The sequence below is a fragment of the Equus caballus genome, chromosome 15 (genome assembly GCF_041296265.1).
Source record: "Equus caballus isolate H_3958 breed thoroughbred chromosome 15, TB-T2T, whole genome shotgun sequence".
NCBI lineage: Eukaryota > Metazoa > Chordata > Mammalia > Perissodactyla > Equidae > Equus > Equus caballus.
In genome coordinates, this window is record NC_091698.1 from 60,515,749 (window position 1) to 60,541,796 (window position 26,048).

At 37.0% G+C, this 26,048-nt stretch overlaps 1 protein-coding gene across 14 annotated transcripts in view; it reads left to right on the forward strand.

The window, feature by feature from the left end:
- Positions 1-5,616: 5,616 nt before the first annotated feature.
- The window catches only part of CCDC88A (coiled-coil domain containing 88A), a 123,169-nt gene continuing 102,737 nt past the window's right edge, over positions 5,617-26,048 (forward strand). For all 14 annotated transcript variants that reach the window (XM_070235454.1, XM_070235455.1, XM_070235457.1 and 11 more), the window contains exons 1-2: positions 5,617-6,755; positions 6,852-6,952. In XM_070235454.1, the coding sequence (XP_070091555.1) occupies positions 6,693-6,755; positions 6,852-6,952 (164 nt within the window). In that variant the 5' untranslated portion in view covers positions 5,617-6,692. The remainder of the gene's footprint in view (positions 6,756-6,851; positions 6,953-26,048) is intronic.

The window sequence follows — 26,048 nt, forward strand, 5'->3', positions numbered from 1 at the left end:
TATTGCTATTTTAGTTTAAGAAACCAAAGACAGATCTTTCGATTACAAAATTCATGGAATAAAATTGAGTCTGAGAACACTTCTCAAGCTAATATTTTAAGAAAATATTCAACCAGTGCCTGATGATTGAAAATTAGGAAATAAAAACTTTTACATTTAAAATTTTTTGTTTCATGTGAATTTTAACTTTCAACAGCAGAATATCAGATATGTATCTTTGATGTTTGTCTTTTTAACCAGTATACACTTTTCTACATCTCTTCCTATTATCATTCAACAGAAGGAAATAAAATGTCTTCATATTTCCTCATTTGTAACACATCATCATTTGTAATTTGTATTTTTGATATAGAAGAAAATCTATATATTTTTTCTGATTAGAAATATTTAATTATTTTAGCCCATATTTATTTTCAGTAGCCTAAAAGCACCAGTGGTGCTTCATGTGGAAACCTACTTGCTGACTATCTTAAGGGCAATGCTGTGTGGCAAATTCAAAGGATGCCCTAAAAAATGGTATTGTTATACCCAATTATAGCCAGTTCATGTTTAAGTTCTCAAAGGGCTTAAGCTTTTGTGTCACAGTATATAATTTATCAATCATATTTCTGTTATCTTCACTGTGAGGGTATTGCCAGCCCCATGGAATTTTTGTCTATTTTACTAATGATCCAGCATCTGGTCTGACTTAGGCTAGGTTCTGTGTTAACTAGGTATTGCTAATGTCTGTCTTCAGGATATAAATGGGTAAATAGTAGATGTTAGGAATAGTCTTACAGTCAGAATAGGGAAGTGATTTTTTTCACCTTTTAAATGTCCATTTTACAATATTTGTCCTTTTCTACACATGTTTTTATTTCCTCCTCTATCAGGTTTCCATTTGCTTAGTATCTTTCCATTAGCAGCATTCTAAGCACGAATGAGTCACCGCCCGTTGTCTAGATATAAGGAATTAAAGGAGGAACTATGTAAACCCAAAGAACTGATCACATGCTAGGATAGTCATACCCTGGAAATACCACTAATTTACAAGATTATTTCGTGTCATACCACAGCAAACTGGTTAAAAGAAATAGATTAGCACCACCTTCCCTAAGTAAAGACCAGGAACTGAAAGTAACTGAAAACATTACACCAAGAGACACTTTGGGCATGTCACAAATTCATAGACTTTACGCACAGGAGAGCCCATAAGGTCCTCACACAAAAATTATTAATTCTTTCAGACTGTTTTAACAATCTGTGTACTCCTGGCACACGGAAAATTAGAAGCAGCAAATTAGAATAGGAATTATCGATAGAGATATGATCAGCAACAAAAACCAAGAGCCAAGAGAGAAGATAGAAAAACTCTTCAATTAAAATAAAAACTCAAAACATAGTTGTCTGGGGACTTGAGTGTAGCTCAAACACCCTTGCACTTCTTAAGAGCTTCTGAACACATCATCATATTAAAAGCACAACACAATCATTTAGGTCAATTGTGATGATGTATTTCTTTAAGAAAAGGTTAATGTTCAGAATTAGCTGTTGAATAAAGCTTAGAGAATTGTAACACCTTTTAGAGGATTTCCGTTAAAATGATAACAAATAAAGACAGTTTGGATACTGAAAAGGATAAATATCATTATATGCTGTCTGAGAAATAAAAGATTATGTGATGTTTATGTATTCCTCTAAGCTTTTCTCTGAGAGAAAAATGTCTTTTTAGTTCTTCAAATTCACTGGCAAGCAATAATTGCCAGCTAACACATCCTCAAGGTCATTAGGTCATTTGAAATCACTTAGTCATCACTTTGTTTAATAAAAGCAAAATGGATAACAAACTAGAGTTATGCCCTTTACTTAGATTTAACAAAGTTCAACTAGGCTCTTCTTGGAAGTTGCTCTGCTGCGAACTCTTGTGGATTGTTAGGAATTTAAACTGGTTACCGTGGTTGAAGGAAGACTCTTTGACATACTGACGGAAAGTACCCATAATAGCTAGGCATTGCTCTAAATGCCAAGGATACAAAGATGAATAAAACAAGGTCACTCTCCAGAAGTTCCCCATTTACTCAGGAGAATAGCATTCAGCAAATACATGCCATTGAGAGCGAGTTACAGAAATAAAAAGAGATTATATACTATGCAGGCACAAAAGAAGGAGTGGTCAACTCAACCCGAGGAAGAGGAATGTCACACAGAGAGGTGATAGTTGAATCCTGAAGGATGAATGAAGTTGACCTGGTTAGAAACTAGGCAAGAGCATTTCAGACGGGGATGGTAGCATGGAATGTGATGAAGAATTTGAGATGGTTGACTTTGTTTCGAACACAGCATTAGGGCATTTGAGAGGAACAACTGAAGACTGGACTGAGAGGAGGAGCCTTCTCTCTGCCCAGTCATCTCTTTCCAACTTTCCTTTCCTTTGCCCAGTTGAGAGACAGGACAGAGCAACATGTCCACTGTGTAATTTCAGCTATCCCATTATACAGCTGAAAAAGCTGGTGCTCAAGGAAGTTAAGCAACCTGCCTAATTTCTGTCCGTTTCTCTCTCATTGTATTATATTTCTCTTAAAACTATGGTGGATAACTAAAACATATGCTTCTATGTTTTTAGGTGAGTTCAAAATCTTATTCATTAGATGAAGAGGACTTTTGTCAAGTCTATGTGAGACGAGTTATCTTGATGGCATTTCTTTTTAAATATTCATGAGGCAATGGTGCCATTCTTTTTTTTAAACAGCTTTTTTGATAAATAATTAGCATCATACAATTCAGCCATTTAAGTTACACAGTTCAATGGTTTTTAGTTTCTTCACAGAGTTGTGCATCCATCACCACAATTAATTTTAGAATATTTTCATTTTCTCAGAAAGAAACCCTGCACCCCTAAGCCATCAACTCCATTTCCTCCCAACCTTCCCAGACCCAGGCAACCACTAATCTACTTGCCATTTCTATAGATTTATCTCTTCTGGACATTTCATATAAATGGAATCATAAAGTACATGACTGGCTTCTTGCACTTAGCATAATGTTTTCAAGGTTCATCCATGTTGTAGCATGTATCACTACTTCATTTTTTTAATTGCCAAACAATATTGTATTGTATGGATATATCACATTTTATTTATTTATTCATTCATTAGTCAACAGACATTTGTGTTGTTTCCACTTTGGGGCTGTTATAAACAACTGTGCCATTCTGCTTCTATATTTGTGTTATTTTTATTATACTAGTTTCTGGATGTGGTTAGCTTTGGAAATATTTGTGACCAAGAAGCCCGGCTTGGAGTGAGTCTATCACTTCCCATAGTGTAGATCAAGACAGAGGTAGACATAGGTGCTTTTGGTATGCAGGTAGCGTTATGTACGTGTAACCTGCAGAGACAGTCTCAATTACAATACTACATGAGCAAGAATCTTTCTCTGGTGATTCCTAAATGGGATCACGGTCTATTCCAACCATTTAACCTCTAATTAGAAGGGAGCGGAGCAAATAACCTACATCCAGATGGGTATGAATTTTCCAAAGTCCTTTCCTGCTGGATTTAACCATCCAAGAAACTGTGAATTCAGGACAAATAAATGACTACAAGGTAGAAAACTAAAGTACTGTGAAGAAATCTTGAGAAATCTCTTCCTAAGTGAAAGGAGGATAGGAGGAAACTTTCGGATTTAATCTTACAGGACGTTGCAATTCAAAGACCATTAAATTGTGTATAAGGTACAAGCCCTCTTTTGCCAGACAAAGAAGTTTCCTGATTGTACTCTTGAGATATTATAAAGCATTTCTAAGGCTGCTGTTAAAGTAGAGAATTGTGAATTGGTAGGTTTCCAAGTAAGTTACTCCAGACCTCAGTCTGGTCTAAAGCTTCCTGTTTTTACAATTAACTCCTCATGTTTCTTTGTTGAGTGTGTGTGTGTGTGCGCGCATGTGTGTGTAAAACCTAAAGATAGACCAGGAAGCATCTGGGGCCATCTGGCTCTAGAGGGGAATCCAGATTTCTGTGAAAGCTAGCTACCAAACGTAAAGTGGATAAACAGTGCTATCTTAATGTACAACTCCTGTGCTAACCTTCCAGTCATCACTGTCCAAAATGCCCTTAACTTGTTGTACTTGGTGTCAATATTTTATGGGTTTTTCGTCTATGAATGAAGCAGGTTGGTCTGTCTTAAGATAAACCCCAGTATAGGCCTGAATGCTTCCATGTTGTTTAGTCAAGCTTCTGAGGGATTGTGAAGAAAAGTGGACACGTCAGGCATTGGGCTACTCCTGAAAGCAATGCTTCCTTCTTGGTGTCTGCTCTCTCTTGGTCTGCATTCCCAAGCAAAGGATTGTGATGAAGCGTCATCAACAGCAGAAGGAAAAGATTGCTACCTTGTCTACTGGCCAGGATAATGCAAGGTTCTATTCTGTACACTACCTAGCAAAGTGCCACATGAATGCATTCTGATTTTAATGAAGATGATTTTGGAAAGGCATTTTTCTGCTCTCCAAAGCAAGATCCTTTCTCCTCTAAGTACAACAAAGTAGGAGAGGTTACATTTCAAGTTTTTTCTAAAGATTCTTCATTTTGGGGGAATAATGATCAAAACAACATCAATAACATTTATAGAGCATTTACTATAGGTTGCCATTTAATTTAACTCTATTATTATTCCTGCTTTACACCTGAAGAAAGTGAAGCGCAGAGAGGTTCAGTAGCTTGCCTAGGCTCACACAGCTGGTAAATATCGGAGCCTGGATTTGAACCAGGCAGGGAAACTCTAGAGCGCAGGCTCTCAACTACCTAATTAAGAAATTGTGCTACTTCTTAATTCAGTGTTAGGACAAAAACATTTTTACCGCTAATTTACAATATAAGTACTTAAAGTAGATATTTATGTAAATGAAAACAGCACACATTGCAAAACTATAATACTATATTTATTTTCTCAAGAAAATGTGTTTTACATGTCCCAGGGAAAAGGTCTTTATTTTCCTTTGAAATGAAGAGGAGTAACATTTCATTTTGCTGGGGGACTGTTAAAATTACTTTGATGGTTCCAGTCGTGTATAGCATAGAGATTTATGACAAATATGTAATCTGTTTATTTGTCACCCAACTTGGATGACTTCCAAATGTTTCCTCTTAGTAGCTCTTGATTTTGTTTGGATTTTTTTCAATTGCCAAATAGTCCAACACGTCTAAATCAAGTTTGCTCCAGTCAAGGAATACCAACGTGTTGAAAGACAGCTTTGGTTATTTAAAATCCTGCCACATTCACTTGCAACTTGAAGAGAATTCATGCTTTAGTGCACTGGATTTTAAAAGGAGAAGAAGGAAAAAGAAAACAGAAACAAAACCAAAAACAAACCAAGTTTGCGGCTCAAGTCATTCCTTTGCTATTTGCTGCAGTGAGATTTTCTATTCCGTTTTGCCGGCAAAAGCACGCTTAACAGATCAAATCAAACTGTCCGAAAAAGGCCGTCTGCATCCCTCATGTTTAAAAGAGAAAGATTTTGTTCCCTTTCCTTCAGACATCAAAGAAGGCACTCGGGGAGGAAATACACCATCATTAGGCAGGAGCGAGCGAGCAGACAGACCCCTTCCTCTGCCTTCCCCATCCCCGCCCCCAGGCCCTGGCAGTCGTCCGGGGCGCGAGAGAGGCGCCGGCCACCGCAGCAGCTGCAGCGAGCGCGCGCCGGCACCCGCGCCCGCCGCCAAGATCTGGGCGGCGGCGGGGCCGGCCCGGGGGCGCGCGCTCTCGGGAGCGCGCTCATGCAGCGGTTTTCTTCTCCCACAATCCAGAGGCTGCGGCGCGGGAGGGGCGGGGAGTCGGCGGAAGGATATGGGCGCGGAGGGAGCAGCGCGCTCCTTTGACGGCAGGCTCGCTGCGCTGGTTGGGCGGCGAGGAGCGGGGTGTGCTGCGGCACTGCGGTTCTGAGGCCGTTACTCTGGCTCCTCCAGAGAGGGCGGAGGAGGCTGGAGCGCGGCGGTGATTTTGTGCCAGGGCCTGCCAGAGGCGCTCTGAAAAGGCTGGCGGGGCTCAAGAAACGGGGGGATTAGGACACCCATGCAAGCCCCCAGCCCCCGGGAGGGGAAGGGGGCTGCAGGCGAGGCTTGAGGGCGGCGGAGGGATGGTGTCTGCCGGGAGGGAAGGGGCGAGCCCTGCCTGTCGGTGGTGAGGGGCTGCGGGCAGGGGAGACTGCGGTCGAAGCGGCTCCATGCCCACTGGTGGGTGGAACGTGTTGAGCAGAACGCGGAGGTCAAGCCTGGCGGCCGCTCGGAACCCTAAACGTGGTATCTAACGTGGTGTTTCATTTAGCCCACGTTGAGGTTAATTCATTAGGGGCAGCGTCTCTGGTCTGGCTCCTCCGGGAGCTGGGCAACCTTGACGGGCTTTTTGTCTTGTTGCTCCAGCCCCCTTTCCCTTCCTCCTCCTCCAGATGCCTTTTCTCTGCCCCTCCTCGCCCGGTACAGACATTTCCAGCGCAGGCTGCCGCTCGTGGCTGCTGTCGAAGCCACTTCTCGGGATTTGGGCTCGTTTGCCTCTGGGGTGTTTTTTGAGAAGGGAGAGTTTCCCCTCGCTCCACGATGGGATTTTCTTCCCGTGCCAAAATGGACTTTTATTGATTTCTACTTACTTTTTCAACGTTTAGTGACCAATTCCCCAGGCGTATTTTTGTGGTAGTTCCTTTTTTCAAATACATTATCTGTAAAATGGAGAACGAGATTTTTACTCCGCTTTTGGAGCAGTTCATGACCAGCCCCTTGGTCACTTGGGTAAGTGGGGTGTTCTTTATTGTATATTTTACTGCATTATTTGAGGCTGCAGAGATGGAGGTGGGCGTTCGTGTCGTGATGATCGTTCTGTTCTAGGTTAAAACGTTTGGACCCCTGGCTGCAGGAAATGGGACCAACCTGGATGAATATGTGGCTTTGGTGGATGGGGTATTCTTGAACCAGGTCATGCTCCAAATGTAAGTGTTCTTTTCTTCTTTTCTATGTAATTTGTTTTCTTTGGAAAATTGGATACTGTGAATTTAGAGACTGTGTTTGAAGCTCGTAATTTGGTTCTTTGGCCAGAAAAATTCAGGTGGTTTAAGAATTGGATCTTGAAAGGAGTGATAATCTTACATGCTGAGCCCATTTATCACAATCCAGTAATTATACCTGTTAAAATCGTGAGATTTTAATTTTTGTTCTGCAAACACTGTATTGTCACTTATTGTCTTCAATGCTGAAATCCAAACCACATTGTGTCCTCTTTGATAATTTGGTAAAATGAGAGAGAGAGAATGAGAATAGTTTCCTAAGGGCGGGGGTGGGGTGAGGGGGAAGTCTTTACTATGAAGTTATGCACATTTGATGCAGAAATGTTTCTTATTAACCTTTGCGTCTAAAAATAAATGGCTCAAATTTTGAAACTGGTGAAGTAATAACAGATTTCAAAAGAGAGAATTTCAAACAACAGTTCTGATTGGTGAGTACTGTTAACTGTAGCAAGTAATTTAAATGCGTGTAATAACTGAAGTCTGATTAGATGATTTATTGTGCGAATTATTAGAATAATATTTGGGGGATCATTTTAAGGTATTCTTAGAGCTAGTTTTGAAATGCAAATAACTAAAATCTTGATGGCAACTAAATAATAATTTAGTAGGCAAATCTTTGTTTTTTATGTTTTTGATATTGGATTTGTATTAATTAGGAAAGTGTTTTTGAGATGCGAATTGAATATTGAAATCATTGGTAGCTGGATCGGTGAAATAACTCCATTTTTATCACTATTAGTATTGTAACATATAGGCATTGCGAGTACATCAGTGTAGGTTATCAAACTCGGAATATTGCAGTTGTGCTCAAAATAATGTATATTTAGCCTTATTTCTCTCGAATAGAATCTGATTATGAGTAGTTTGGCACTTTAAATTTTAAGACACTCTTACCTTTTATGTATGTGAGAATTAGTGCATTACTAATAAATAATTGTTACTAAAGAACGTCTTCTATTAGTAGACTAATAACCTAACATATAAAGTATCAATAATGTATTTTATTGGAAATTATTTTTCTGTTTGGATTTTTTTAATGTAAAAAAGGGTAGAAGTCAAATCCATAAATAATTGTTCCAGTGGTAATTTCTTAGTCTGTGTGCTCAAAGAGATTAGTGTGCTGTTTTTCATGCATTTGTTGGTCCTACAGGGAAGTATTATACTATTATACATTTTCCAAAAGTGTGTTATTTGTGGAGACACCCAAAGAAATATATATGTTATCTAAGTGTGTGTATATATCTTTTTCCTGAAGAAAGGAAAAAAGAATGTAGACATTAATATTTCCAGGGATAGTTAATATATTTTTGGCATCTCTCCCATGGAACTATTTTTTATCTTTGAAATATTCTACTATATCCTAAGCAAAAGGGTAGAATAATTAAATTGACTTCTATTTTAGGCAATGCACATGACAGGAAGGGTAGCCATTACAGCAGATACTCGGAACTTACTCCCCTATGTCTCTTTTTTTGCTTGTTTTTAGACAGAAAATTTTGAATTTGTATGCTGAACCCTAAAAAAAGGTGTGTTCACAAAAATAGGGAAAAACATTACTTTAGTTTTCCACTTTAGTGGCTTTTACTTGAATGATTCTTTTTCCAAAAAATATTTAGATTCTTTTGAGTCCTCAATAGTTCACCGAAGTGCTAAAAACAGACACTTGTAGCCACTTTCCACTTTGAGTACGGTTTATACTTAAAAAAATATATATGTATATTTTGAAAGTAATGCTGTTCCAAAATAGTGGTTGCCAGGTTGTTTTTTTGGGAGGACTAGCTCCATTCCAAACCTCAAATCTGCTTCTGTTTTCAGTTCCACCTCTCAGTTTCTTTAAAAGTTTTTTCAGTGTCCTAATTCTGTTCTGAATGACCTATATAAATTAAAGGAAAAGAAAATTAAGAAAAAAGGGAAGAAGTATGATTTGGCTTTTTAAAAAATAATTTGCTAAAATAAGATCAACACAAATTTATTTTAATAAATTGTTTACCTAATGGGGCAACAAAATATTCATTGTTTTAAAATCTGTATTTTGCTACTTTTGAAATCATTAAGATTTCTGTTAAGCACTTTATTCAAATTAATGTTTGATTTAATGTACTTGATTAAGTTGTCAGTTGAAACTGTGCCCAGGGAGTTAACCTAAAAGTTAGCCTTAGTCTAAGTAATTTCTGTATTATATTTGGTTATAGAATTTGTGAGTGAGAACCCTTTGCAAATGTAACTTTATATATTTTTCTTAATGTTTCTTGTGCTTGGAGTTTGTTGAGCTCTTGGATCTGTGGGTTTGTAGTTTTTATCAAGTTTGGAAAATTTTTGACGTTATTTCTTCAAATATGTTTATTTTGCCCTCTTTCCACTTTTTGGACATCTGATTACATGTGTATCAGGCTGCTTGATGTTCACTGATGCTCAGTTCAATTTTTTTCAGTCTTTCTTTGTTTCATTTTGGATTATCTTGCCATGTCTCCAAGTTCATTAATGTTTTCTTCTGAAATATTTAATCTGCTGTTCACCCCATCCAGTGTATTTTTCATTTCAGCCATTATACAGTCATGTATCACATATTGACGTTTCGGTCAACAATGGACTGCAAATATAATGGTAGTCCCCTAAGAGTAGTACCATATAGCCTAGGTGTGTAGTAGGTAATAGCTTCTAGGTTTGTGTAAGTACAGTCAGTGATGTTCACATGATGACAATTGCCTAACAACGCATTTCTCAGAATGTATCCCCATCATTAAGTGACACATGACTGTAGTTTCATCTCAAGAAATTCAGTCTTTTTTATATCTTCCATGTCTATAGCTTTCATACCTTGTCTTTTCTCTAGCTTCTTGAACATATAAAATACAGTTATAACTGGCTTAGTGTCCATGTCCTTTAATTCTATCTCTGTCATTTCTGGGTTGGTTTTGCTGATTGATTTTTCTCCTCATTATGGATTGTGTTTTCTTGCTTTTGCATGCCTGGTAATTTTTGATTAGATGCCAGACATTTGGAATTTTACCTTGTTGGTGAGTGCTGGATGTTTTTGTATTTCATTAAATATTCTTGAGCTTTGCTCTGGGATGCAGTTAAGTTACTTGGAAACGGTCTGATCTTTTCAGATCTTGCTTTTATTTTAGGGAGTACCACTTTGTTGCACTATTCAGGCAGAACCCTTCTGAGTACTCTGGCTGGTGGGAACAGAAACTATTCCTGGACCTGTGTATGCTCTGGGTGATGTTTTCTCTAATCCATTTTGATGGTTCTTTCACTTTCTTGGGTAGTTTCCTCACATGTATATACTGATAAGTACTTAGCTGAAAACTTGAGGGATACCCTCTGCAAATCTCTGGATCTTTCTGTGCAGCTCTCTCCTCTTAGGTATTCTGCCTTGCACATGACCTTCACCTTGCTGTCTCCAGACTAAGTTGCATCCTCCCGACTCAGGGAGACCACTGTGCTCTGCCTGGGTTTCCCATCCCTGTTCTGTGGGCTAGAAATTCTTTCAAGGCAGTAAGCTGGGGCAGTTGTAGGACTCATCTTGTGTGTTTCCCATCTATCCGGTCTATTATCCTTTGTTGCCTGATGTCCATCGTCTTGAGAAACACTTCATATATTATGTCTTTTTTCTTTTTCCAGTTTCAGGCAGGAGGGTAAATTTGGTTAGTCCATCTTGGGCAGAAGTGGAAATCTGTTCATATTCTTATAATTACATTTTTTCCCTGTCAGTGTTGTATTCTTGCTTTCAGGTGTGACATAGAATTTTTTAATAGGAGCCTCATGGTGGAAAATGTTTTTTCATCTAAAGTGTTTATTAAGAGTAAGAATATTGATTAATTTAGCGACTCCAGATTTGCCGTTTTTGATCTAGAATGTGAAAGGAGAGAGTTGACTTCTTCATGCCAGTTTACCATCTCTGCCTTGCAATTTTGGAGTCTGTTCACTGACTTGGGATTCACTATGTTCAGAGATGAATCCCGGATTTCATTGAGTAGCTCCTTGAATCAAAGAATCTCTGTAAGAGCTTGTGACATGCCATCAGTCCTCTTTAACTAATGGGAAGGGGAAGCTATTTAGAGATCTGGAATGATGGGCCAGCTCTTCTGCATGCTGCAGGGCATTTTCCTACTTCAACTGTGTAAAATCTTTTTTCCTCAGTGCTAGTTATCAGACATAGGGCTTGGTGACAGTGAAGTAGAAATAATCATTTTCATGGTTGAGATACCATGCAGTTCTGTAACCAATTTTGAATATTACTTGCTGTAAATTTTTAAGGAATTTATGACATTGTTAATTTCATAATTCTAAAGTTTAAAAAGTATGCTATTGGTATTACCTAAGTGGTTGAAAATATGGATATGTTAGGGTTTTAAGTATTGAGAAAATTTGTTAATAGTATCAGAACAATATTTAGAATTATTCTCTATGATTCAACTCCATTAGATAGGTATACAGATCTGTACTTGAAATACTTGGTAAATGTGATATACTTGTTATGACTTTTCTTCTTTTAGAATCTTGAGTTTGAAGGGACTTTAGAAGTCATCCACTATGAAAATCATTTTTAATTAAACCCCTGACACATGGTTATCCAACTTCTGCTTAAGTATTTCCTGAGAGGCAGCTTCATAAAGTGTACATAAAGAAGCTGCCTATCTAATAGAGGAAGTTGACTGAGAAATGTTCCTTATTCTGTCAATGCTTAAGATTCAAAAGTAGATTGTGCTAGCTTAGGACTATAATAACCCTAAAATGACTTATAAAATGTATAGGTTGTCTTACCAAGTATGGCATTGACTCTGAATTTTGGTATGGTCACTGTCAGGTTTTCTCATTGGGCCTCATAGTTTTGTTTAGTTTTGTTTTTGTTGCTTCTAGTTTTGTTTTTGTTGCTTCTTTAAAAACACACTCATGATATAGTCAGAGTTTCTATCTTATTCTGCAGTTTTGTGATTTACCTCCCAAATATTTCTCAGATGTGTCACTGACTCTTGGATTAATGTAGTAGCTGCTTTCTGATTTTCTTACCTTTGGGCTTGCCCCCTTCAAGTTGTCTTCTCATCTGTGATCATATGAAACTTTCTAAAACACAGATTTTATCTCGTCACTCCTATCTTTAAAATGGTTCAATAGCTTTATTCTGCCTTGAGAGTAAACACATTGCTTAAGCATCCAGACTCCTTTGAGATCCTGCTCCTGCCTGCTTCTCTAGTTTCATCTTTGCATAATACCATTCCTCAATGCATAGCCTAAAATTGAGCGAACTCATAGTTCCCAAAGACAGGCTATGTTCTTGTATGTTTCCATGCCCTTCTCCACACTCATCCTTCTCTAGAACACTCTTCCACCTCCTCGCTATTGCTTTCTTTAACTGACTTCTACTGATCATCATTGCTTCTTTGCCATTCCCTAGCGCATCCTTGGCTTAGTATTCCTTGTGCTTCTATATGACCTATAAATACTTGGCGGTAGCATTTCTCTCATTGTATTGCAGTTCTTGGTATGCTTGACTCTACCAACTAAGCTGTGAATTTCTTGAAGCCGGGGACCATATCTTTCATCTCTCTATTCATAGCATAGTGCTTGACACACATTGGGTTCTTGATACACTTCTGTTGTATGAATGCGTCATAGAGAGGCTGTGTGGTGAAGTAAAATGAATTTAGGGTTTGAGTCTGACAGGCTTGGGTTCAGTTCTCACTGTGCTACTTATTAGCATGTGACCTTAAACAATTTACTTAACATCTCCAGATCTCAGTTCCTACGTCCATAAGATGGGAGATAATATTTCCTTCCTGGAGTAGACATAATCTCTACTAAGGCAAGGATAGTATCTATTTTCTGTTTTGTTGACCACTTTATCCCCAGTGCTGGTTGCTGTCATTATTTTTGTCCTGTGCTATACTATACCTACCTATTTATGTTTCCTCAAACAAGTCAGGATTGTTCACAGCTTAGTTTTGTGTGATCTCTGTTGCTGTCACCTCTGTATAGCTGTATGATCTTTAGCACGTTACTTCTCAATTTCCTCATTTATAAACAGGATAAAAAGAGAATCACAGGGTTATTATGAGAATCAAATAGGATAATTTATGCACAATGCTTAGCATATAGCAAGTGTTCAATAAATATTAGCTGTTGATATCTTTACTGTTTTATTTCTGTTATTATGATAATCATTTCCCCCTAGACTGGCCTTCCCCCTCTTTTTTGCCAAGCAAATTCCTACTCATCCTTTAACACCCTGTGAAGTCCCTTGGCAGAGTTAATTGCTCTCTCTCCTGTGATCCTTTATCTACCTTACCAAATTGTTAAAGTGATGCGACTACTAGGTAATTAGCATTTAGAGGCTAGAGACTTTGTGTTATGTATTACTAGCACCTGCATAGATTTGGTGTGTTGTAAGTTTTCAGTAAATGTCAAAGGAATGAATGAAGACATTTTATAATTTTATTAATTTTCAAAATTTTCAGCACGCTCTCTAGTTTTAGTATTGTAGAATTCAGTTTGCTTTACTTTTTTAGTTTGTCTTCTCTTTCTCCTTTTGTTCTCTGTCTCTCCCCTTATTTGTTTTAATTACCTTTATTGGATATTTTCCCCACCTGTGTTATGTTTTGCTTGCGATGAGGTGGTAAAAACAACAAATCATAGTCCATGGTTTTGTGTGGTATTAGAATATCCAGTGCCTTCAGTTTGGTTTCCAGTAACTTTCCTGATGATGTCCATCTTACTGAGGTTTTTGTCCACAGCCTTACATTGGCATGATGTCTTCAAGAGCAGTCCATAGTGATTGTCTGATTCTCAGTATGATTCATATCTAATTAAGCTATAGAACCTAGAGAACAGATGAACTAGTTGCTACATATGGGAGTATCTTCAAATTTTTTAAACGAAATTTCTCTCTGTAATATGTGTTAATTATGGGAAATTAGTCCTCACAGGATAGATAGAAAGGAAGACCAGTTCTTAACTATACTCTTTCAGAAGAACACCAGTTGACCTTTTTTCAGGATTTATGAAACAGATTGGTACCACTCTAAGAATAAAGTTTGAATATTTTAAAATAATATTTGAGATTTTAATTTATATTAAGAGGTGTCTTCTATTTTTTCTTTTGTTTCCCTTTCCCGGTCAGACATGGGACTTGAAAATATGCTGCTCAGACCAGTGTCATAGAGCGTACTGCCTATGTTTTCTTCTAGAAGTCTCATGGTTTCGGGTCTTACATTCAAGTCTTTAATCCATTTTGAGTTGATTTTTGTGCATGGTGTAAGGGAATGGTCTACTTTCATTGTTTTGCATGTGGCTGTCCAGTTTTCCCAACACCATTTATTGAAGAGACTCTCCTTTCTCCATCGTATGCTCTTGGCTCCCTTGTTGAATATTAGCTGTCCATAAACATGTGGGTTTACTTCTGGGCTCTCAATTTTGTTCCTTTGATCTGTGTGTCTGTTTTTGTGCCAGTACCATGCTGTTTTGGTTACTATGGCTTTGTAGTATAATTTGAAATCGGGGAGTGTGATACCTCCAGCTTTGTTCTTTTTTCTCAGGAATCCTTTGGCTATTCGGGGTCTTTTGTTGTTCCATATAAATTTTAGGATTCTTTGTTCTATTTCTGTAAAAAATGTTGTTGGAACTTTGATAGGGATTGCGTTGAATCTATAGATTGCTGTAGGAAGTATGGACATTTTAACAATGTTAATTCTTCCAATCCAAGAGCATGGAATATCTTTCCATTTCTTTGTGTCTGCTTCGATTTCTTTCAACAATGTTTTATAGTTTTCAGTGTACAGATCTTTCACCTCTTTCGTTAATTTTATTCCTAGGTATTTTATTCTTTTTGTTGCAATTGTAAATGGGATTGTGTTCTTAATTTCTCTTTCTGCTACTTCATTGTTAGTGTATAGAAACGCAACCAATTTTTGTACATTGATTTTGTATCCCGCAACTTGACTGTAATCCTTTATTATTTCTAAAAGTTTTTTAGTGGACTCTTTAGGGTTTTCTAGATATAAAATCATGTCGTCTGCAAAGAGTGATAGTTTCACTTCTTTTCCAATGTGGATCAACATCATTAGCTATCAGGGAAATGCAAATCAAAACTACAATGAGGTTTCACCTCACTCCGGTCAGAATGGCTATAATTAACAAGACAGGAAACAACAAATGTTGGAGAGGGTGTGGAGAGAAGGGAACCCTTGTTCACTGCTGATGGCAGTGCAAACTGGTGCAGCCACTATGGAAAGCAGTTTGGAGTACCCTCAGAAAATTAAGGATAGATCTACCATATGATCCAGCTATTCCACTGCTGGGTATTTATCCAAAGAACTTGAAAACACAAAGGCATAAAGATACTTGTACCCCTATGTTCATTGCGGCATTATACACAATAGCCAAGACTTGGAAGCAACCTAGGTGCCCATGAAGGGACGAATGGATAAAGAAGATATGGTATTTATACATGATGGACTACTACTCAGCCATAAGAAATGACGAAATCTGGCCATTTGTGACAACATGGATGGACCTTGAGGGTAGTATGCTGAGTGAAATAAGTCAGAGGGAGAAAGTCAAATACCATATGATCTCACTCATAAGTAGAAGATAAAAACGACAAAAAAAAAAAAAGCACATAGCATTGGAGATTGGACTGGTGGTTACCATTGGGGAAGGGGGGAGGGGGGAGGGCAAAAGGGGTGATTAGGGTCATATGTGAGGGGGGGCAGTATAATTAGTGTTTGGGTGGTGAACATGATGTAATGTATACAGAATTTGAAATGTGTACATCCGAAAAAAATAAAAATTAAAAAAAAAGGTGTCTGTCTAGTATTCAAATTCGTCATTAGTAAACTAGCACCTTTTAGAGAGTCAATATGGTATAGTGGAAAAAACATGGACTTGAGCATTTTAAGTTTAAATCCTGGATCAGCCATTTAATATGTTGCTTAACCAGTATTGAAATTAGGAAATAACCTTAATATTCTCTTTATTCCTGGTTTTATTTCTATATTAACTCTCTTTTGCTAGATCATTAATAAAACTAGGTTAATGGAATTCATCAACTTTATTCTGAGTGAGAGGAGGCCTGCCCCTGACATTGGTGAGACCTAGGGCAAGCATTCATTTACCACAATAGGCCTAAGTATTTAAAGGTTATAAACCAGGATAAAAAATTGTTAAATATATTCTGGTCTTTTATCTTGATAAAAATACCTTGATAATGACTTAAAAGGAAAGATTCAAGTTTAGAATTTGTGGAATTTAGAATTCATGAACTCATAGTTTCATGTCAGAATGTGGCAGGGCCCAAACTCCTCCCCCCATCCCTAGCTCTGTGTGGCACCACAAAGAAGTCTCACTGCATGACTGTGCACATCCTGTGTGCATGCTCGCGGTCCAAGCTCTTGTACTCTCGCCTCCAAATAATGTCTCCGTGGCCCAAGGGGGTATACATCTAGAGCATAGTCCATCCTCAGGACAGACCTGAGAGAGAGGCCTGTGCAGGCCCTGAAATTGGTTTAGAGGTGTTTGGGCAAGAAATTCCAGAGTTCCAGGTAACTGCAGTGTCATCTAGAAGAGGGAGTGTGTAGATACAACTTCTTGTTTCCATGAAATCCTTGCCCAGGGTGAGGGACATGGCCTGAGGAGGGCCAGAGTGGGACTCAGGGCAGAGACCTCTTTTGCCAGGATCTAAATACAGTATTCAGTGAGAGGGATGAAAGGATGGTTTATTCCAAGATCAGTTCATTGAGTGAATAGTTTCTGAGTGCTTATTATATGACAAACTATCTGTTAGGTGCTATGGATATGATGCTAAATAAGGTATGGTCTTTGCCTACTAGTAAGGGGAATGATTTGTAAACAAATTGCAATGTGATATATGTGTTATTTATGGAATTATGTTCTTGATATAATGTTGGCACAAAGAAGTGATTATTTACTGGAGGAAAGGCTTCTTGGATGAGGGAACATTTGAATCGGGATGTGGAAGTTAAGAGCAATTGGGTGACTAGGAGTCATAAACAGTGGGAGTAGGAGGAAGGACATTTTAAGCAAAGAAAATAGCATGAAAAGAGGCATGAAGATGTGAATAAAAGTGGTGGAATCAGGGAACTGTAAGGTATTTTGTATGGCCAAAGCAGAGATTATATGCTTCTTGCACATGGGAAATGAGTTCGAAGAGAGGGCAGTTGGAGACTGTCCTTAGATATCATGTTAAGAAGATTCGGTTATTTCCTGAAGAGACGTGTATTAGTCGGAGTCTCTGGAGAAACAAACACCAAGATGCGTGTATATTTAGAGAGAGAGAGATTTTAATCAATTTTAAGCAATTGGCTCATTCAGATTCTGGAGGCTTGGGTGGTCCAAAATCTAATGGGGCAGGCTGGAGATTCAGGGAAGACTTGCATTGAGTTTAAAGGCAGTTTGCTAATGGGAGGTCAGTCTTTGTACCATTAAGGCCCTCAAAGATTGGATAAGGCTCACCCACATTATGGAGGGTAATCTGCTTTACTCACAATCTGTTGATTTAAATGTTAATCTTATCCAAAAAACACTTCACAGAACATCTAGATAATGTTTGACTAAATATGTGGACACTATGGTCTAGCCAAGTTGACGCATAAAATTAATGATCACAACTAGTGATTCTTAAACTGGATAAGCATATGTTATTGGGGTTCTGTGAGTACTTTAGGAATTTCAATTTCTGTGTTTTCGTTTTGGTAATTTAAGTTATTTTTCAAGAGATAATAACAACGATATTCTTTTGCAGTGATAATTCACAATTGAAAGATTTTTTTTCATAGACTAAGACTAGTTTCTTAAGCCTTTTTCAAAAAACTAGGTCCATGGACTCTTGGGATGTCTGTGGACAGATCCTCAATAATTTTCTTTCTTTAAAAGATGTCACTACCTTACTCCAGCTTGAAAAACAGTAGTATAGGCTATAGAAATCATAGCAGGAATTGAAACAGACAGTATTTGCCTTTTAAAAGGATAGATGTTGGTGCTGAAGAAGGCCAGAGCAGAGTTAGAAACTGCGTTGATATGGCAGAGATAACCCGGAAGTGATGGGACTTGATTACCCATTTGACATGAACAATGAGAGAGGGATGGGTCTAGGATAATTACCAAAGTTTTTCCTTGGCTGAAGAGTGGATGGTAGTTCACTTACTAAGTAAGGCATCACAGGAGGATGAAAAGTTGAGCGGAGGGAAAGTGTAGAAAATAAGTTCTGGGTTTATTTTGGAATGTCTGGTGAATAGTGAGAAACATCTTCTGGGCAGGTAGATACTGTAGGTGCTCAGGATAAAGGTCTAGAATAGAGATAGAATTATGGAAGTTAGCTTTTAAGTTTGTAACAGAAACTAAGGGAATGGGTGTCCGGAAGAAAAAAATGCAAAAGAGGGTGGGTCAGTGACAGATCCTAGGAAACAGCAACATTAAAAGACTCGAAGTTTGAGGAAAGTGGAAAAATTTCACAGGGCTGCTGGGAAGAAGTCACAAAGGGAGTCAGTTAAGGATGAGATTACAAGTATTGTCATGCAGGATTGATGGTTTATGTGAGATTTGGAAACCACACATTTGTAGTGGAGCAATCAGCATGGTTGAATAACTTACCCAGTTATGCTTAGCTGCTCAGAAACTGACAAAAAGATCTGTAGCGTTTAGTTAGAATTGGGAATTGCTGTGTAGATGTGGGGTGGAATAGTCTCAGGTGAATAGTTGAAGTGAATAGAGTGTGAGCATTAAAGTGAGGAGGAAAGCAGGTGTCAGCAGGAGGAAGCTGATAGACTGGAGGTTGCAATAAGGACAAAGAAGTTTAGAGGGAGTGGGAGAGGGTGAAATAGGAGATTGAGGTCAGAGGGGACTTTCAGATTTGAGATTTTGGAGGTTGCAATTCTGAATGGTGATTTAGGGCCAGGGTTGGACCATGCTAATGGGTGGATAAAATGGAATAGAGTGAAAATAACTAGAGTTGAAAAGGAACTTCCTTACTCTTCACGAAGCTGTGATCTCATGATTACCACTAAAGGTAGAAATGAGTATTTTGAATTAAAATAGAAAGCTGGGAAATAAATAGCTAATTTTAACAGTGTTGTAAAGAGAAATGTAATAGTGGAGAAGGAAGTAGACTGGTAATTGTAACTTTATTTTAACGTAATCCTTGTATTAAAGATCAAATTTTGTGGAATATCTCAATGGTTTTTCAGGAAATTTTAAAATATGGTGTATTCTTGATGTGACTTACTTTCCTAGTGATGGCTACAAAAATATTTTGAACTTCACATTGTTATTGACAACATGACTGTTTCCTTTCCCTGGGGGGTAAAGACCCAAGGAAGATGGTTTTGTTTTAGATGTTGGGTCCTAGTCCTTAATTAAGACTTGGATTATTACAAAATTGTGGAAGATGAGAAGTTGTGGAGAAAGACCAGTGGAGGCAGTACTTCAATCCGTTTTTGCCGAGGTTGATTAAAAAGGGTGAACCACAGTAAAATCTGAGTTAACTTGAATGTTCAGGGAAAATGGAGTGTTGTTTTCTCATAATTGAAGGTTAACAGTTTTTTCCAACTTTTTGTTTAAAATCTTTGCAAATGACTTAAACTATATGTCTACCTTTGTAAATGGAATATACACGTGATGATTCAGAATCTTCTAGTATCTCATTTTATTGTTTTAAACTTAAGCATTAAGTGTTGAATGTAAATAACTGATGAAGATGCGTCTATAGTAAATGGTGAATGATCCCAAGCATGTATCTGAAAACAAACGTCTGGTTATTAGTTTGGTTTTTTTCTTTCTTTCTTTAATTTGTGTGAATTTTATACGTTTCTTTTGAGTGTGTGTGCATGTGTTAGTGGGGGTAGGTTAGGTAGCCCTACTGTTTAGAAGTTAGTCAGAAGTCCCATTTGGCTTCTAGGGGTATAGATAGTCAGGGAAACCTAGATAGGGAGGAAGTTAGATTTGATTCAAACCTTGAAGAATGGTTGGACTTGGGTAGCTGAGATAGATGAGAAGAGGAGGGTATTTTAAGCTAGGGAAGCAGCTTGAGGAAAAAGCATATTGTCTTTATGATTTGGGAGATGGTGAGGGGACTTAGCTATAGTACTGGATTCAAGTTGGGGAATAGTAGAATATAAAGTTGCTTAGGCATATAGTAGGTCAGATTATGGGAAAATGGAAAGTTAGTATAATTTAGACTGCATATAGGAGGCAGCGGAAAGCTGTTTAAAATTCCTTATTAGGGGATTAAAAGTATTATTTTAGAAAAATCATTTTGGCATTAACTTGCAAAATAGATTGAGTATGGAATTCATTTGTTCATCCAGTATTTACTGAGCATATACTGTGCACACTATTGTAAGTACTGAGAATGCATCAGTGAATCAGTGAAACTTATATTGTGTTAGTGCTTGAAACAGAGGTGGAAAACAGGCAGAGACAAGTAAGGAAGACAAATGGATAATGATGAATGTTATCTATGCTTGTGGTGAGATCCTAAATCAGGGTGGACTGTATGATTGAAGAAGGAGCAAATTCAAGAACTGTTGCAAAAGCATTGATGGAATTCTAGATATAGTGTTTGAAAGGGAAGAATGAAAGATGATGCCATGATTAAAGCTGAGCAGACAAACTATACTTAAAATTATGTATTTATAGAAAAAGTGATGTGGAGTTTGGATACCTAATTTTGCATGAAAAAATAAGGACATTTAGTTTCTTTTTATTTTTCCTAACTTGCAGCTAAGAACATTAATGTGTATAATATAGCAATATGTTTTGGCAATGATGCCTAATTTTGTATGAGAAACATTTCAATAGCTGTGTATTTGTGCTCTTGTTTAAATTCTCATGACTTTTAGATAGTGCATATTTCATTTTTGAATTTATTTAGTAAAATAGTTTTGAGGATGTGTTATTTCAATTCTTTTGTGCCATTGGAATGCTTTTAAGTCTATGTTTTTAGGATAAAACTTATTTAGGAGATTTAACAATTCTCTGAAAACTAAGTTGTGTTTTAATTACTCAATTGTTAGAATTTAGCCATCTTTGTGACATACTATTAATTGTAAGGATTCAAAGTTTTGTCTGTGCTAGTAGAAAGAGCTCAAAGCAGTATTTCAGAGATTGAGCACTGCTGTCCTCAATAAATTTTTCTGTTTTCTGAGAATATCCATATAATTACTCTCTTTTACACATTATTTTGAAGACATAGCCTGTTACTGAGTTATTAATTCTAGAAGAAAATCTTGGTTGTCTTTACATAGTTCTCCAGAGGGTTTTTTTTGTGGGTTTTTTTTTTGTGGTTTAGTTCTATAATGGAGAAATTAAGTTCAGTATTAATTGAGTATTGCACATTTTTCTTCTGAACATCCCATTATCCATCAACTTTGCTGTTCACAGCTCCTTTCAAAATATTCTAAAATCTTAGGTCATTTATTCCTCTGTCTTTTAAAAACTAGTGACCCATTTAATTAAATTGGAGGTCCCCCAAACTGTTTATTTCTCTTGGGCCATTTGTAGACCATGCTGCAGATTTCTTTACCTTGTCTATTAATAATTCCTTACCTCCCTATTTGTGTGCCTTCCCTCTGACTTGGTTTTCAGCTCATCACATCTGTTTCAATACTACACTTGTTTGTATGTGTGGCTGTTTTTCCTCCTCTGTTGTTCAAATAGCAGTGCTTTTTTTAAAATTCTTTTTTCTTTTTAAAGATTGGCACCTGAGCTAACATCTGTTGCCAATCTTTTTTTTTTCTTCCTCTCCCCAAAGCCCCTCAGTACATAGTTGTATGTTCTAGTTGTAGGTCTTTCTGGTTGTGCTATGTGGGGCACCACCTCACTAGGGCTTGATGAGCAGTGCTAAGTCCACGCCCAGGATCGGAACTGGCGAAACCCCTGGCCGCGGAAGTGAAACCCCTGGCCGTGGAAGTGGGGCGTGTGAACTTAACCACTCGGCCACGGGGCTGGCCCCAGCAGTGCTTTTTTAATAGGCGTCTATTATTTTGCCTTTAATTGGTGGGCTTATGATGAAGTTAGCTTGTGATCTTTTGGGGCCCTTTTATGGTACACTGAAAAGGGCAAATTAAAACAATATTGTGGCAGTCTTATTCTGCTCTTAGTAGAATTCATATTCTTAGAGTTATCTTGTATGGGGACTTTTTTTTTTGGTATTAGAGAAACTGACGATGAAAAAGGATTTTCTAATTGAATTTAAAAACTTCTTACTTGAGGTAAGTTTCTATGACTATATGTTTTAGTTCATTAATTAGAAGAGATTATACTTTGGAAAATACTTTTTAAAGTTTTTCCTCATTTTGGAGGTCTTTATTGCTTCTCAGAAATGACAATGAGGGGCTGGCCTTGTGGTGTAGTGGTTAAATTTGGGCGCTTTGGTGGCCTGGGGTTCATGGGTTCAGACCCAGGCTCAGACCCTGCAAACTGCTCATCAAGCCATGCTGTGGCAGCATCTCGCATACAAAATAGAGGAAGATTGGCACAGGTGTTAGTTCAGGGACAGTCTTCCTCAAGCAAGACGAGGAAGACTGGTGACACATGTTAGCTCCAGGCCAATTTTCTTCACCTAAAAAACCCCGAAAAAAAGACAATGATACCTGGCATTGCTAATTAAGTGAACTATTTAAATTACCCGTGAGAGTTTATTGACTTCAGGTTAAGGATCCTTACTCTATTGAATTGATAGTATGGGAGTGAAAGTGATAGTAGTTAAGTCTGTCACTGATCAAGGAAAATAGCTATGTATACATCAGCTCAGTTTGAGATTTCTTGAGTCTCTAGGACTGTCTGGATCTGGAGCAGATACTGCCCTAGAATACTGATCAAAACAAATTAAAACAAACTTCTCTGACCCTGTCTTAAGGTTTAGGGACAATGGGTAAGGTTCCATCACAGATCAGTGATGTTCACTGGTGCTATAAACAATCTTTGTTTCAGTTACTGGCAATGTGATTGACTTTTCATATAAGTGAAGATTGCGTTACTTTATGAAGGTGCTGATTAGCGTAATATTAAGTGCTCAGGTCTCCATACCAAGAACAGGAATTGATTTGCCTAATACAGTGGTTCTCAAAGTGAGATCAACAGACTCCCGGGGTCTGGTTGTCTGTCCGGTCAAAATTATTTTCATAATACTATTAAGATATCATTTACCTTTTTGCCTCTGTTGCGAAAGCACTGATGGTACAAAAACAAAGGTGGGTAAAACTACTGAAACCTTAGCATGAATGAAGGAGTGGTACCAAATTATACTGGTAGTCATTGTATTCTTCACACTATGTACTTGCAGTTAAAAGAAATCCAGTTCCACTTAAAAATGGCCTTGATGAAGCAGTAAAAGTTATTTTATTGAGTTTTGACCCTTGAGTACATGTCTTTTTAACATTCTGTAGGACAAAATGGGAAGTATGCATAAAACATTTCTGTTGCATAATGAAGTGTGATGATTATCTTAAGGAAAAGTACTCATGAATTTTTTGAGTTGTAAGCTGAACAAGTCTCTATGTTGTAGAACACTGTTTTTACTCGAAGGAACAACTGATAAGCAAACTTTAGTTATTTGGACTTGAGTATTGGACAAGAGACATTTTCTCAAAAATGAACAAGGTGAGCCTGACGTTTCAAGGAAAACAGCTGACAGTGTGTGTTGTCACTGATAAAATTTGAATTAAAGAAAACACGAACATGGTAGCTTCTCAGTACTTAAAGACATTTCCGATGAGATTGGAGGTGATATTAATCAATGTTGTTCTTTTGTATTGAATGATAAAGTGTACAACATTTGGAAAAATCTCTATAACTCAGTGAACCAACATTTTCAAAATGAGCAAGGCATGATAAGAAATCATGCATATGTAAAAGATCTATTCAACATGCCAGATAGACCAATGGATTTTAATGTGTAACAGTAAGAAAAGTTCATCGATATGGTTTCAGATTCCACATTGCAACTGAAAATAAAGTACACATTACTGAATTTTCATGGTATCAAAGAAGAATATTAGTAAGTATCTGAAAAGGCTATTAAAATACTCTTCCTTTTTCTGATTGTATATTTGTGAGAAGTCAGTTTTCTTCATATACTTCAAGCAAAATAATGTATCACAACACATTGAATGCAGAAGCAGATTTAAGAATCCAGATCTTCTGTTAAGCCAGACATTAAAGAGATTTAGTAAGTTGTAAAAGGATGTCACTCCCCACTAAAATTTATCATAAAAATGCTCTTTGTGTTAACATACAATGAGTTTGACATTTTTAGATGGATTAATAAATTATTTTTTAATTCTTAATTTTAATTTATAATATAGTAAATATAGGTAGATATAACTCATAAACAAAAGCTCTTTGGAGTCCTCAATAATTTTTAAGAGTGAAAAGGGGTCTTCTGACCAAAAAGTTAGAAAACCGCCAGCCTAGTATTTGAAGGGCTCATGTTGGCTTATTCTAAGAAGTAAAGGGTAGATCTTCCATCATTTTATCCAATTCAGATAAAACCGAAGTTAAATGTATGTATAGTATTAGATTTTTATTTTTTGTGTCCATTTGCAATTTTTAAATCAAAGCATTAGTTCTGTTTGTTAAACCAGTGAATATCATGCTGTACTGCTAGCTCTGTCTTGGGCTAACTAGAGAACGTCGTAGATATTTCTTCAACTTTTGAAGAGGTAACTTAATGTATCTTAAATTATGAGAAAGTACACAAAGGGAGCTGTGTTGATAATCTCTATGTGGTAATTATGTGTCACTTACCTCTCTAAGAATGACTGTTCAGTCATTGTGAAGATTAAATTAGTTAATATACATGAAAATATTCTGTAGGTATATAAAAGATTATATTAATGTTAGATTTTATTTTTGGCCATCATGCACAGTAATTGAGTTTGTGAGAAGGGGGAGAAATTAAGGTGAAGGGATGCGTTTTTTTAAAACTACTCATTTCCTTGATTATACTCAAGGCTGAGATAAACTTACTATTTAAATAACCCTAAATGGTGATGATATTTAGCCAGTTAATTATTTTTCATAAAACAGTCATTCTGATATATGAACATTTGAAGTTAGATATGCAAATAACTTAGTTATTGCAAATGTTTCATAGTGATATAATGTTATGTAATTATATGCTTCCATATAAAATATCTCAAAAATGAAAAACTTTCATATACAACTAGTTTTAAATTAGTGGCATGATGAAAAACATGAGCACATGTAGTTATTAAGCACCAACACTAAACAGATGGTGCAAGAGGATACATAACAGGTTTGCAGTCTGGGTAGAAGAGCATAACGCCATTAAAACTATCAGATATCTGTTTCTCATAGATATTAGTTAATGGATAAGTAAAGACATAATCCTTGATTATATAAGGACCAAATCTTAGAGTACTAGTGTTGCAGAATTGCTAACTTTTCCTTCATCTTTTACCCTAATTTTAAAATTACCGTATATAGTGGTAGATAATACTATTTCCTGTTTGTAGAAATTAATGCATCTTGTCATAAGTAGGTCATTTATAAATGTGAAATTGCTTGAGGCACTTTTTTACTGCCATGTTGCATTTAACTTCTGGCTGGACAGATGTGAACTATATTGCTAGGATATTTGCCTCTGAAGCATTTTTCAGTTTTCATCTTATAAAAGGAAATGGTTGATTTGAGATTATGTGGGCTTGGAAATAGCTATGTGTGATTAGAAAGGTACTTGCTAACATATCACGTGTATCGTTCAGTAGCTCATCATTTTTTTTAGAAAAAGGGCTTTCCAAAGATAAATACTTAAAAAAAAAAAAAAGATATGCTTTCAAAAGGAGTTTAATCAAGACGTCATTAATTATGACTCTGTCTATTCTGAGTTAATCTTTGTTTAGCATTTTAAGTATTAAACATGAAGGAAAGGCAGAATATTTAGAATACTTAATAATCAATTTCCTTTTAGAGAATTTGGGTTCATGCTATACCCAGTTTGTTTAAATTATTGTACTGTGACTTTTATTGTATAAAGAAATAA